The sequence below is a fragment of the Emydura macquarii genome, unplaced genomic scaffold (genome assembly GCF_026122565.2).
Source record: "Emydura macquarii macquarii isolate MOO-44397 ecotype Brisbane River unplaced genomic scaffold, CSIRO-AGI_Emac_v2 contig_1146, whole genome shotgun sequence".
NCBI lineage: Eukaryota > Metazoa > Chordata > Testudines > Chelidae > Emydura > Emydura macquarii.
In genome coordinates, this window is record NW_027131283.1 from 22,020,944 (window position 1) to 22,036,679 (window position 15,736).

At 37.5% G+C, this 15,736-nt stretch overlaps 1 protein-coding gene across 2 annotated transcripts in view; it reads right to left on the minus strand.

The window, feature by feature from the left end:
* The window catches only part of MED23 (mediator complex subunit 23), a 52,920-nt gene that overhangs the window by 35,440 nt on the left and 1,744 nt on the right, over positions 1–15,736 (minus strand). Inside the window, exons 2-11 of one of the 2 annotated variants that reach the window (XM_067546747.1) lie at positions 12,323–12,354; positions 12,112–12,199; positions 10,980–11,104; positions 10,709–10,820; positions 9,462–9,560; positions 8,436–8,537; positions 7,098–7,167; positions 4,791–4,903; positions 3,915–4,010; positions 3,343–3,360 (exon numbers count right to left, since the gene is read on the minus strand). In XM_067546747.1, coding sequence (XP_067402848.1) covers positions 3,343–3,360; positions 3,915–4,010; positions 4,791–4,903; positions 7,098–7,167; positions 8,436–8,537; positions 9,462–9,560; positions 10,709–10,820; positions 10,980–11,104; positions 12,112–12,199; positions 12,323–12,354 — 855 coding nt within the window. The remainder of the gene's footprint in view (positions 1–3,342; positions 3,361–3,914; positions 4,011–4,790; positions 4,904–7,097; positions 7,168–8,435; positions 8,538–9,461; positions 9,561–10,708; positions 10,821–10,979; positions 11,105–12,111; positions 12,200–12,322; positions 12,355–15,736) is intronic. The other variant, XM_067546748.1, reaches the window with a different exon arrangement.

Below are 15,736 nucleotides of genomic sequence, written 5' to 3' on the forward strand. Positions count from 1 at the left end.
CTTCAGTCTGGGGCAGTTCCTCAGATATGTCACCTAAAAAGAATGTCTCAAGTGTGGGAAGAATCTCCCTCACATCCTCTGCAGTGAAAACTAATGCAAAGAATTTATTTAGCTTCTCCAAAATAGCCTTGTCTTCCATGAGGGCTCCTTTAGTATCTTGATTGTTCAGTGGCATTGCTGATTGTTTGGGCAGGCTTCCTGCTTCTTAAGTTTGCTGTTAAGTCTGTGTGTTTTTGCTAGTTACTCTTCAAATACTGTTTTTGGCCTGCCTAATTAATTATATTTTTACACTTGACTTGCTAGGGTTTATGTTCCTTTCTATTTTATAGGAGTAAAACTGTTCAAGGTCCAAAATTATTAAGAGCAGGCAATAATTATAGGTATAGACACAAAATGTTTGAAGACATCTTTCACTTACACTTGCCAAACGACAGAAATCACAGGTTAAAGAAAGCATGGAGTGCTTCACTGTTTAAGAAGTCAGAAACACCATCAAGGAATCCAAACTCAAGGCAAATAAGCTAAAGAGGAAGTGGCTTTCAATTTTTTTTAATGTATGTTATTTGTCACAGAGAAAATAAAGACATATGCCAACATTTTCAAAAGTGATTTGTGATTGTGGGATGCCAGCCGGAGACATGATAAAGGAGTGATTGTTCAGCACTTTCTGAAAATAACATCCTTTGAAGAGGTCGCAGTTTGCTTCCTGAAAATTAGGGCATCCAAAATAACTAATCATTTGAAAAATATTGGCTATAACATACATTCTATGAAATTGTAAAAAAGTTAAACAAATATTGGGAAGAAATTGGTAATATACTGATGGAGATGAGGAAATAGAAACTGGATCAAAATGTACACCCTAAAGGAAAATTTGATTTTTAACACCTATGTACCACACTTTTGCACGCTAAATTGTTCATTTTTAGAAAATGGAAAACCTCCAGAACACAGACACTAAAAGAATATTTTCAAGTTATAATTTTTCATCAAGAGCCATATAACAGAAATAGCCATAGAAGACTAAACAAAAACTAAGAATTTCTGGAAGCAGTGTGTAAAATTGTGTATGTAGCTCTGCCTTGATGTTTCTCTTAACGAGGTTTATATGAAAAACAGTTGAATTTGTACTTTTCATGTACCTCAAAGAACTTTTTCAAAGTAAATATTTCTAATATAAATCTACACTTCGTTAAAAAACAAAATTAATACTAACAGTTTTGCTGTTCACCTTTAAGAATATTTGATAATCAAATCAAGGATCTTGTTTACCTGTACCATATTTATCTTGAACACTTTTCTACTGTGGTAAGCTTATAGGTACACATGAAGGCTCCAATCCTGCTACTGGATCTGTGTGGACAGATAAGTGAGGGTCTGCAAGGCATAGCTAATTAAAGGGACAGATCTGATTCTAGGATCATGGTCCTAGATTTAATTGTTTCTGCATTTATTTTTAACAGTTGGCAAGGCACAAAACTAGTTTTTAAAACAAAGTTTGCACTATTAATATTTTACATTTGCAATAGTTTCTGTTACTGACAACCACTTGATCTTTAATAGGTTAGCTCAGATCTAATAATATTTTTACACTTATTATTACATTATTATTAGATCTAGACAGGTTATCACAAAAATAGCTAAGAATTTTACTGCAGGTAGCAACACAGCATAGCACTTCATAAAGAGCCAGCTATAACTTTTTGTTGAAGTTACTGGAAGTATCAATGCAGTCATAATAAATTAATCTATGCTCAAATGTGAGTAAACTTTTATATTCTACTTAAAATTGTGAAAAATAGGATTTTAAAGGTCTACTGCTTAATATTTGCTCTTCTATCCTGCTACACCCCCTATTTCATGCTTAAACTTTTACTGGCAAGTATACAATGGCCTGAAGGCCCATATACTGGTATTATGATTATACAGCTACAGTTCATGTTCTGTCAGCATTTCCATTATAAGCCATGTTTTTCAAGGGTTTGTTTCTTGGTCATAAAAATTCACTCTAGGTTGAAACATTGTGTAGCAATTAACATGTAGAACTCATAATACTAAGAAAAATAATTCAGTTATCTTTTAATTAGAGAATAACAAACAGAGTTAAAAATAGCATTTTAATTTTGATCTTCTGGCCTGAAAGTGCAGACCACCACCAGTAAGCTAAATGCAATACATTTCACAACATATTTTAGCCAGGGTCTTGTGCTATTTACCAACTAAACCATAAAAAGTTGCACCAAGTGACAATCTGATCTACTGTCTAAAAATAAATGTAGACAATAAAAATCCTATTACATTAATTTAAAAACTAACCTAGCAGCTAGTTTTCATATTTTAACATTTTAGCTGTCTTAAATGATTTTGGTTTTTAACTATTTAGGATAATTATATGGAGTATTATTTGCCAAATACCTTGTTAAGATAAAGAAGTTTGTGTATTCAAAAAAATTAACCAAATCAAGAAATATGATGTGTTTTTTATTTACAGTGTAAGATATTATACACAAGGTTTCAGAGTCATGCACATTTTATAGTCAAGCTACAAATCCCTGAAAGAAGTTTTATAAATAGAAACACTGACACAACCTTCACCATAGTATTGCAAACAGCAACGCTAGTTTACATATCTTAGATATTACTTTTTTAAAAAAAAAATAGATGTTGATCTGGATATTGTTCTAAGAAGGGTTCAAAATTTAAAGAATAAAAAGACTAATGACCTATATTTAAAATTTCAAGCATAAGTCCATAAAGTAGATTTGGACAGGAAATAAACAGGTTTATAAAATTTGGCTTTTTTAAAAAAACAAAACAAAACATTTGGTCTAGCACTTTGTATTGTCTTAGTTCACCCTGCTTGGAGGATACTGGAAGCTTAATCTAGGGAAGGGAATGTCACAGAGACTGCCTGATAATGTGACCTTCCCAGTCAAGCTCCATTTTAGCAGTTTTTACCTCTTTAGATTTACAGCGTTAAAAATGAATGCAAGGAATGTTTTTCCATCCACTTAAGGAAAGAAAGGACTGAACCAATAATCTCTCCTCATCCGAAAATTCCAGTAGACCAAGAAAAAGCCTCTAGATCAAGTAGGGGAAGTGGTGGTGGTCAAACCCAACCAAAATTTTAGGATCTGAGGACCACTGAATCTGTATGTTTTCATATTAAATAAATCTCTCACATCCTAAGATATTTTAATGAGAATTTGCCCTTGTCTTAGCAGTTAATGGTCCTGCCAATTTCAAGCCCTGACCGTACATGTATTCTCTAACTGGAATCAGTGGCTACAAAGCGGCCAGCGTATCGTTAGTCACAATACAACAGTAAGGTTGTGAACATACCTGAGCAATGTTCAAGGTCTAGAGCATTGGAGGATGGGCAGGACAAGACAGGACAGAACAAAAATAAAGGAAGAAAAAAAGAAAAGACAAAACAGTGACTATGAGGCCAACCTCAAGGAATCCCAAGTCAGACCAAGCCCTCCCATTTAAAGGTATAAATAAATAAAATAATAAAATCAGCTCTCCACTAATAGAATGCTGTAACATTCCGAAGTAACATAGTACAACAATGTTCTGGAACATTAACATGAATTTTTTTTTTTAAATAATTGTCTTTGGTAGGTTATAGTCTGTCAAAGGTATACTTGAGGCTGGCCTTATAGGAAAAAAAAGCAATGCAAAAAAAAAAATCAATATTTAAAATATCTATTTTTCAATTTATACATCCTTAAAGCAATATAAAAATGATAGGAACAATATAGAATCCACTTTACCTAATATGATATTATTTTAAAAGATTACTGTCTGGACCTAAACTGTTTTGCTCAGTTAGCTATAGCAAAGAAAAAAGAGAAAAGAATAGTGCAGATTCTATGCAGAATTAAATTGTGCATCACAGTGTAGTACAGTACCTGCTTATTCAGACCTAGCATATTGCAGACCATATCCCTGGAATACGGTTGCTCCAGCACATATCTCAACAAAGCAGTCTGTGGCTCAAACAGATCCTTCAAAAAAAGCAAACATATGCAAACATTGCCTCGAGATTACATTTAATCACAACATTTAATTTAACAAAGTTAAAAATGCATTCTTTTCAATAATATGTTTATATTCGTAGGTATGAACCATTTGGTGGTAAACCATTTTGTTCTCAAATACCCAAGAGGGAGGTAAGTATCAGTAGAGAATGTCTTCCTCTTGGTTTTATACTTCCCAGTTGTGGGGACCTTCTTCAACAATAAGAGGATGGGATACTTTTTGGAAAACATCACCTTTGAAATACAGGCAGAGCAGCTTCAGAAGACCAACAAGATCCCTCTCAACAGGAGCTGAGCACACTGCCTCCACAGTACTCCTGGGGTCTGAGACCAAATTTGAAAAGTGACTTCATGTTTCCTGCCCAGTTGTGCAAGCCTTGAACTACACAGTTTGTTTTTTTTCCGCATTCCATTTCCTCTATATCTTCCTCTCAGACACAGATACACAACAGGTGCATGCAACACTTACTGCTTCTCAGAATTCAGGGCATCAACATGCCAGGCAGCAAAAACATCACATACCACCTTGTGTGTGTATGGTTTGCCATTACTGTATCATGTTTATCTGGAGGATTTTAATGTGTTAGTAAACTTCTAAATTCATTAATTTTTAAGTTTCAACTGAAAATAGGATAGTTATAGTTTTAAAAATAATTGTCCTCTTCATTTCTCTAATATACAGACAAACAATATTTCATAGATTAAACACACAAAGCGTTCATAACTAAGAGGCTTACACATGCATACCTTATCATATGGCAAGAGTCCTTTCAAAGGGAAACGAAGGGTTGTAGGATCCAGCTTCCATGAGTTACACATGGCGCCAGAGTTATTTACCACAGGAAGAAGATTACAACGTCCTGTACGTATTACACAGAATGAAAAAGGATAAATTCTAAGGAAGTTGAGCGACTATGACACTTAAACTTTAAAGGTCAAGAGCCCACCTTGGAAACTACTAATAATATTCCTTCCCACTACATTTATTTAAATCTGTTAGCCAATTCCTGAGATGGGAGTTAACATGAAGCTGCCAATGTTAGCAATGAATCCTTTTGCACTACAAATCTTAACTCATTGCTAAAGGGTTAACTATGATGTTTTGCTATAAACTGTTCAGTTTGGACATTTTCAGATATATTAAAATACTTGTAAATATTACACTAAAATATACTATTTATCCTCAGGAGAAACCTTACTATTTACATCATATGCTTAGATCATAAAAACTTTTTTTTTGTCCCATGAATGTTTATAGGCTAAAGAAGGAGTTGTATTTCAGCCTTAATGGACCATTATGAATCTTTTACTGTAAATGGGTAAAGCCTCTTCTCTGGATGGTCACAGTTCTTTTATTGCCATTCCTTTACCTGTGCTTCTGGATGTAATGTAGTAATATTCAGTTTGGCTACACTTAGCCTTCAACTTCTCTCAAACAAAATGAAATTGAAGGACAACTGTTTCCCCCCTTCCACCCAACTAAAGTAGATGATTAGTCCACTGACTCTGGTTTCTTGCCTTCAGCAGTAGTTATACTACTGTACTATAGTAGCAGTGGGTGTGGACAGGAATACTCTATACAGAAAGCACATTTAATACCATCTCTACCTTAAACTGCATATAGTCAGTTTGTGGAGTCAGAGAATGTATAAAGTCAACAATACACCTGGTCATTTATGCAAATACTTCAGCAAACTAGGAAATTTCTTCCTAGACTGAAAAATCACATGAATAAATCCTTTCCATGCACTTGGAAAAATACACTTAAGAGTGTTTACATACTCTTGCAAAAACAAAGAAATAAGAAAAAAAAAAAAAAGGAAGAAACTCAGTCAGTTACAGCTGACATTACATCCTTAATCCTATTATATTGCATTTGGGTAAAAAAAAAAAAGAGTTGGAAGGGACCTCAGGGAAGTCCAACCCCCTGCTCAAACTCAGTCAGTTACAGCTGACATTACATCCTCCTAGTAATCCTATTATATTGCATTTGGGTCATTAAAGGAGCCCCATCCTCCCTGGAACCCCCTTTCAGGTAGATTCAAATCCCCCCTCACTCTTCTCTTTTGCAGAAGCCCAGTTCCCTCAGCCTCTCCTCATAAGTCCTGTGCTCCAGCCCCCTAATCAGGACTCTCTCCAGTACAGAGACAAATGAAATAACAGCAGTATATACAGAAGATACTTTTCTTAAAATGTACAGTCTATAGCTGTGCAAAAAAGCATACTATTTCTTTTGGCCCAATCCTCCTTCTATCCTAAAGACTCCCCCAGCTTAGTGTCGTCCGCAAACTTGCTGAAATATCCTCCAGATCATTAATAAAGATGTTAAACAAGTATTAAAGGAACCAACTGGAGATTAATGGAAGCTCTCAGAATTTTAGGTTCAGTACAGAGACAAATGAAATAACAGCAGTATATACAGAAGATACTTTTCTTAAAATGTACAGAAAAAAAGCATACTACTTCTTCTAAAAGAAGAGCAAAAATACTCTTAAACAAGTCTGAAATACCTAATCAAACATTTACAGGTTTCTTGAGAGAAGTAAAACTGAATGAAAGAGCCTCTTCTTTTATGGAGAGACGAAAGGTTCACATAAATTAGGGATTTCTGCACTGGTGCAACTACATAGAGATTTCTGCACTGGTGCAAATCCCTAGTCTAGACGTTGATTCAGAAAATGCCTGTGAAGTCTGATACATAGCATAGCTACACCAGTGCAAAAGTAACTAAATGTATACACACTCTTTAAATTCATAGGCCAGGTTAAGATCACAGAAGGGACAATATCACTTTGTGCAGAGGGGGCAAGTGAAAAGAAGCACTTTTCCACTTTCTACCCATGCTCAAAGCAGTACTTTTAACCTAGTTAATCCAAATAAATTTTTGAACTATTTTTATTTAAATTGAGAGAGGAGGAAAAAAAGTCATTGATAGGTATTACATAAATGCTCGACACTCAAGCATTTTGCACAGATTAACATGTAAGGCTAAACCCAAATTAGCTAGGCCTACTGGCTAAAATTAAAGTATTCATTTCACTCATGCTTTCTTACCGCAAATTGAATTTATTCTTGCTGTGGGTCTGAAGGTGTCCACAAAGTCTGATACTAAGTTACCAAGCAACTGAAAGAAGATTATTCATACTAAATTATTTACATTAACACAATATTCAATTTAAAACAAGGTAAGTTACTTGAAGGAAATATGCTCTTTTTGGCAGAAATCAGAGCAAATTAAAATAGCTATCTTTCATGTGTACAACATTCTTGAAATGCATATTGTTTATTGCCTTTCATGTCAAGTTTAAAATTCCTTTTAGCAACAGAACACCATTTTCTTCATCTGGGCAATTCCACAAAGACAAGGTACTTAACTTTACCACTTCAATTAAATTCTGGCCCCAGTGAAATCAATGGGAGTTTCACCCCTTATCTCCTCTAATCAAAGAAACAAGCCTCTCTGTTCAAGCAAAACCAGAGATCTGGTTCTTCAAAAGACCAAAAGGGCAAGGGGAACATGTATTGAATGAATATCCCAATCTTCAGAAAGTGAAGGCCGTTTTGATTAAATGAGAATGCCAAATAATTCTGTACTGGTGAATATCAGGCCACAATACTGGCCATACTAGAAAATTAAAACTATTTACTTATCTTCCTAGGTATACAGAGAGTGTGAATAAAGCTTGTAGGCATGTGAAGAATTTCAACCCAGTCTCAGATGCCAAAATTCAAGAACATAACATTCAGATGCACATCTAAAGCAATATGGCCAAAAGTATGTGTGCGTAGTTTTTGTTGTTGTTGTTTTTAAATGGGTGCCTAATTTAGTCCATATTTAGGCACCTAAATAAGTTGCCTAGTTTTCCAAATTTGAACTCAATAAGACCTGCTGAGCACTCAACAATTTAGAAAGTCAGGCCACTTAGACCCAGCTCATGTCATTGACTCCATGCGAGCACAGGGGTCTGCCAACACAGAATTAATTGCAGGACTGGGACCTCATTTAGTGCTTAAATAGAGATTTACGGGTATGTTAATATTACAAGTGCTACAGAGGCACAGCTACAGCTATGCCACTGTAGCATAGATAAATACTACAGTGATGGCAGGGGGTTTTCTGATACTGAAGTAAATTCATCCCTTGAGAGGAGATGAGTCAACAGAAGAATTCTTCCATCGATCTTGCAGCATCAACATTAGGGGTTGGGTCGACCAAACTACACTGCACATAATATATAATTTTTCACAGTCCTGAGCGATGTAGCTAGGTCAACCTAAGTTTTAGGTGTGAACCAAGCAGTATGCGTCCATTTTTTAAAATCACACACAATGTTTTATATGGAGAGAACAAGGAGCGTATCATTTTATAAAATATAATGAATAAATCCTTACCCAGTGAGGAAGTTTTCCCTCAGGATACAGCTTTCTTATCTCTGTAACTGCAAAGTAGGCAGGTAATAAGCAAGCATTTCTTTCCAAAATATAGGCTACAACCTAGAAATAAGTAAATTTTAAAAATGTAAGGCAATTTGGACAATTACCATAAACATAAATTATTTAATCATATTTAAGCTACAGTGAATTTTAGAAGCTAGACATGTAAGATTTGAAGGGACAATGAAGTTATTTTTTAAAACAGTGACTTGTATTATTAGTATCACATTAGATTATAATGAAATTGTAATTAAAATATATTTTATTTTTCACCATTTACACTGTTTGCTTTTTACATTTTACTCACTTCGGACAATGAAATAAGACTGGTGAGATTCAATTTCTGGTCCTAATATGCTAGCACAACACAACAATATCTGGTTGCTACAAAGAGAAATATTGAAATCCCAATTGTTTTTCTTTTTCTTAGTTAAATGAAAATGTTAATACTGGACTTCATAAAGCTTGTTTAGCATCCCATTAAGGTTGAGATTCTAAACTTAACTGACTATGCCCAAGTGGGTGAGGTGAGCCACCTTGTCTCTCTAATACCCTGGGACCGACAGAGCTACATCATCACTGCATTCTACTATGCCCAGCCAATTCAGGCGCTCAGGTATCTTGATAATGGAAATTTTGTAAATCAGTGGTTTCCAGTCTTTTTTCATTTGCGGAACCCTAAAAAATTCCAAATAGAGGTGCAGACCTTTTTGGAAATTTTAGACAATCTGTAAACCTCCTGGGGTCTGTGGACAACAGGTTGAAAACCATTGTTGTATATAATATGAGAAGGCTCACCATTTGATGACCATGAAATCCACTGGCTCTTGGGCCAGTGTAAGACAGGTAATCAACTTTAGCTATTCACTTATATCAGATCTAAAAAGCTCCAAAGAGAGACATTTTAGACTATTGTTAAGATAATGACAAAAGATTGAGACCCACTTTTTCATTGTTACACTATATAACATTTTAGAGAATTACCTCTCTTGCTGCTAAGAGCTGCTGTACAACAGCTGAGCTCACTGTGTTAGGAATAGTTAGGATTTTCTCCAGGATCACCTTCAATAGATCTCGCACACCCTGAGAGAAATCATATAGAAATTCATGCTCACATAGATTCTCAATTTCTAGCAGCCAAAGGGCATCAGACGACAGCTCAGCAAATATTATGGGTAAAGTTAGGTGCATTGCCTTAAAGAGTCACAGTACAGAACCCACAGACCAGGAGGAGATAGGGGTTAAGATGGCTGTAATCCACCAGGACACCTTCTGGCTCTTGGGCTGCTCTGAGAGCTGAAGAGACTTGGTGTAACTTAGACAGCCCTGGATACATGTTTAAGTTACTGCAGCCTCCTTAGGCTGCTCTATGAACTGCAGCGCAGCCTGGAATCTCTTCAACATTGAGTGCTGTGGTTCTGGCCCCAATATGCCTCTCACCCCTGCTCCCTATTCCAGTGATAGTGAGGAGGTCCCCAAAGGTCTGTCTGCACAGCAACTAGACACCCATGACTGACGTGTGCTATCTGACTTGTGTTCATGGGACTCAGGTCGTGGGGCTATTTCATTGCTGTGTAGACTTCTGGGCTCAGGCTGAAGCCTGAGCTCTGGGACCCTCTGACCCCGCATGGTTCTAGAGCCTGGCTCTAGCACAAGCCTGAGAATCTACACAGCAATGAAACAGTCCCACAGCCTGAGCCCCATAAGCCTGAGTCAACTGACATGGGCCAGCCACAGGTTTTTCTTTGCTGTGTAGACATACTCAAGAGGCAGCCTTACGGCTGTCTTACTCAGTGCCTACACTGGCAAAATCTTCCCATGGCCAGATACAGCGCTTCTTTTAGGTGCCTTTTAGATTGCTGAGTCTGATCCTTTACATAGCATTAAGGGGCTCGAGAGGGGGTGAGGATCTTACCCTAAATGCTTTCATAATAATTTTTTTCCATGCAAAGAATTGTTGTAATTGCATCAGGGATATTATTTATTTAGTTTGCAATTGAAAATGGAATGAAAGGTGACTATGTGACCATGACTAAGAAGTGAGGTGTACATCAGAAAATATTAATTAAGATATGCTCCACACTAGCAAAAATGTTGAGAATATCTGGTTTAATGGATGATGAAATACTAAACAAACAGAGACAGGTTCAATGCAGACTCTGGAACACCAGAAAGAAGCACTGTAAACCTATAAAACCACCACACTTTCCAAACTTTCTTAGGAAAAATACCTTGTAGTCTACACCTCCAATTATTTTCCGGACCAGTTTAAATGTTAATGCCCACAGCTGTGTCCTCTCCCATTCAAGGGAGTCAGAGTTTATCAGAGATTCACAAACCATCCTAGTAAAAAAAGAATGCAACAGTGAATGATGCACATTTTCTAGAGAATAAGCAGATGATTTCCAATGAACACTAGTTTTATAAGGAATTTTTTTAACTAATCTACAATACCACAATTTATGCATATTGCATTTCTTGCTTCACCCACACTAGACATACCTGGGTGGCAACAGACCAGTCTCGACTGCCATTGCTAAACAATCATACAAGAAAGAAATTCTTTTAGGACTGTGCTGGCTGTGGATGAATCTTACAATCCACTGGACACATTGTTCATGAGATTCCTGGAAAATAGTGGAGAGGAAAAATAAACTTCTTACTATGGCAATAAAAGTAATTTCTTCTTAAAACCACAAATTACTACACCACGATTAAAAGTAACAAATGGGAGATAACTTCTGGGTAATTTAATCTGTCAAATATTACTTCCTTAATATCCATTTTTCTACATACACTTTTAAGAAATTCAAGTTCAAATTCAAATTCAAGAAATTTCCCCAAGCAGTGCCATACAAAGTTATAGCCTATGTGAAGAGAAACAAAGGAAGTATAGTGCTGGACTGACTACAGAGTTGAAATGAAGACTTCATATATATCCAGTATGTAATTAATGTAATCACATTAAATCATTCATTTGCCAATGTTAACCTTTTATAATAGGAGAATATACCAAAGTAAGGAGTGATAATTGTGAACAGAAAAATTACTCCGATTACTTTGAAATAGAGTGGAATAGGCTGCAGAACACAGGATGCATCCACAGAGATTTGAGTGAATTATTGCAGTGCATAAAGGAAGTAAATGGAGAAGTTTAATGATTGCTTTAGAAAACCCTATATATAATGCACTCCTTTCTACCTATATCAAAGACCCATGCGTTGCAAGAGTGGCTGAGTCATGGGATAGTAATATTTTATCTATAAATATATTTTTCATTAAATATATTCCTCCTTTCATTCAAGTCTCTCCTTAATCTCTTCTACCACAACGTCTGTAAGAAATTACCCCCAAAGACCATTTATGTTCGATATTTATTATTTATAATATGAGTTACTCTACTACTACACCATGCTGTGCACCAGCCTTTGCCAATTAATCATGCAGTCTCACTGATGTCATCACTATCCTTCCCAGCAAAACTCTCCATAGTGTTTTGTTATTTCCCTACTACTTTTCCATGCCATTAGATTGTGAGCTGCTTAGGACAGCGATCACACCTTTATCTATGATGTCTAGTATACTAATGGGTGATGTAAAATATAACTACATTAATAACAAAGGAAATGCTTACCTGGGAAAGACTACTCCAGAACTGTCTAAAAGCTCCCAGGCAGCTGATTAATTTGGTTCTCTCATCTTCAGGAGTATCCATAAACATGCTATTGCAAATAAGAATATTAGTTATCTGCAATATGTTCCTGAAAGGTAGTACACTTAAAATAGCAGATATAGTAGATAATTACAATGAATCACATGCACAAATAAACTGTCATTACACTCACCCAGGGAAAGCCTCCTCTATAACTTCTGTTTTCTGTAAGAGAAAGACATTGGGATTTAACGCTTGGTGATTCATGACTACTGATACACTTACTAGTAACGAAAACAGAAGTATCAAGAGGAGGCATTTTCAGTGAAAAGTAACATTGGACCACACCAGTGGTCTTTCTAGCCTGATATTCTCTCTTGAAAGTGACTTGTACCAGATGCTTCAGAAGATGGGTGATGTTCCCCTCTACCCTCTCATGCCCTTCGACAAATACACAGTGACATTTCCTGAGGGGTTGGGTGAACGGAGTTTCCCTCTACCCACTAGTGGTTGATTTATGTACTGAAGTAGGAGGGTTTATATTTTTATACACTTTTTATTTTTCCTCGGGTAACTGTTTTTCTTTTTATAAATATAAAGATATAATATTCTGAATCCTACTATGTTCTTTGCCTCAATTATATTGTGGGACAATGAGTTCCACAGATTAATTATGCTTTGCATATAAAAATATTTCCTTCTATTTAATTTAAATCTGTTGACTTTTAATTTTATTGGATGATCCTATGGTCATATTGTGATGCCTTGCACCCCCATGTCCACCCATCTAGTATAATTGTGTATTATTTAATGCAAAGTACGTCACGTTAGATGTCTCTGGGATGCTCATGAGGTACTGGTCATTATTGTTATAGCAGTATGTTGGTTGCAATTTCATGTGTATAGTTTTGAGGCTGCACTATGTAATATTCCCAAAGATGTTTCCTCATGGCTTAAGACATGTCCAGGCAAAACTCTCCAGGAGCAGTTCGCACCTCATCAAGGCATGTATAGGACAAACTCAGCTCAGCTTTCCAGGAACAAAGGACTGGCCTGAGCATTAACAGAGAGAGGATCGATCAATAGGACTCTCAAGTGAGTCACCTCCCTTCCACTGGGGAGCTTGGAACCCTGAGGAGGTAATGCTCACTGACTCAGGACCTGGATAAGTGCATATAGGGACATTGTTTGTCACCTGCCCCAGGGGGGAGGAGTAAAGCCCCAGAGGGGAGAAGGAATTAAACGTTTTATTAGAGAAAATGTTTAAGCAAAAAACAAAAACACAACGGTCAGGGTTTAAAAGGCACAGTAATACAACATCCAGGGATGGTATGCAGTGGGGGGTTGGGCGGTGATCGGGGATCAGGGGGTGGCAGCAGCATGATGAGCTGTGGCCCCGTAGGAGGGGCTGGAAGTGTGGGGCTTGAGGGTTGCAGGGGGGTATGTGGGGAGAGGGGGACGCTATCCAGCGTGGGGGGAGGGTCCCTGGGAGGCATTTGCCAAGGAAGGCAAGTGAGTCCATGTGTGGGAGTGGAGGTCTGGGGAGTATAATGGCATGCAGAGGGGTATATATGGGGGGGGGAGGGGGGACGCTATCCATCGTGTGGGGAGGATCCCTGGGAGGTATTTGCCAAGGGGAGTAAGTGAGTCCATGCATGGGGGTGGGAGTGTGGGTCTGGGGAGGACAATGGTGGGATGGGCTGCAGTATCCCGGATCGGGGGTGGTGGTGTTAGGTTTAAGGTTTACAGGGAGATAGATATATATATAAAAAGGGCAGACATTCGCCATGCATCATGCTCTCTCTCTTTCACCTCCATCCACTAACACCACCAAGCAACTGAAGTGCTGACCAAAGGGAAGAGCCTGGCTGAAGGAAAACCAGCCAGCCTGTGGTGAGAATCACCTAAATTTGTAAGGTTGCTGAAAGTATGACGCTTAGCTTACAATGTGTTTTGCTTTTATTTCTTTTGACCAAATCTGATTTATGTTTTGACTTATAATCACTTAAAATCCTTCTGTAGTTAATAAATGTGTTTGTTTGCTCTACCTAAAACAGTGCACTTGGTGTGAAGTCTGTTGGAGACTTCTCTGGGAGCATCGAGGCTGGTGCATATCAATTTCTTTGTTAAACTGACGAATTTATATGAGCTTACATTGTTCTGTGGGCTTAACTGAACATTGTAAGACGGAAGTTCTTGGGGTTGTATCTGGGACTGGGGGTATTTGCTGGGATCATTCTGTTGTATAATCGAAGGAATGGCTGGCTAGAAACACTCACTCACTTAGGCCTGGTCTACACTGGCGGCTTATGTTGAATTAAAGTCCCTTAATTTGAATTAATTACTCCCGCATCTACACTTGCGCATTGTTAATTTGAATTAAGGAGCCTTTAAATTCGAATTAATAAGACCACCTCTGCAAGTGGTGTAGCACCTAATTCAAACTTGTTAATTCAAATGAGTGTAAGTGTGGACGCAATGGGACTTAATTCAAATTACGTGGCCTCCGGAATGTATCCCATGATGCCCCATTTCAGAGTACCCTCCCCCAAAGCAGCCCCGGGAAGATTTGAATCTTCATTTCCTGTACTTGCTGCCAGCGTGGAGAGAGCTTTCCCATTGGTCTCAGCATGGCTACTGCAAAGCCCAAACGCACTCCAGCATGGAACAGACCAGAAGTCTTAGACCTTATCGTGCTGGAGAAGGGACACAAAAGGGATGCTCATCAATGCAGAGTGAAGATAAAGGAACTTCAGATATTAAAAAATGACTAAGAGCTTTCTCCCACAGCTTGATCCTGCAATGAAAGTCTAATCTAAACCACGTTTATATTATCAGTGTGTCATCACTTGGATTGTGTTTTCACAGTTAGCATTACACCACTATCTTATGGAACCAATCTAGTGCAGATGGGCTACAAGGAAGCTAACCCTTGTTTAGTGAGAGGATGTCAAACATTTTAAATTATGGATAAAATTATAATTTTCGCTATTACTCAGATTTATAATCCAGGCAGGATCTTCAGGTTGGTCCTCTCTAGACCTACATATCCAGTCCTCATCCAAGTTTTGTCGCTTTTCTCCTTAAGATTCAGCCTTTTCTGTCTGACTGCCAGATCTCTTGTTGAGGCCCTTTGTCAGCCTAGATATTAACTTCTATAACCCCAACCTCTCTGTTTTAGATACCTGCCACATCACACTCCTTAAATCTACAAAAAATACTGGGATCATCTTCCTGGCTCCAACCACATCTTCCCACTCTTTGTATTCCTCTGCTGGTTCCCCTCTCCACCACTGCATCAAACACAAATTCTTTGTTTTTGCTTTTTTATCATTTAGCCCTGTGCTACTCAGCTTGATAACTGAATGACCCATCAATCTTTGTCTTTGCTCTGCCAATGATGCCAGCCTTGACCACCCCTTTCTCAATCAAGTATTTCCAGGATTTCTCCTAAATTATCCCCTATGCCTGAAAAAAAATTCCCATTCAAATTATCACCACCACTGTGTCCCCTTTTTTAAAATCCTTCCTTAAAACCAACTTCTACCATATCTACAAATCACTACAGTCTAGCTTTGGTTAGGCAAGTGGTGAGCTGAGACATACT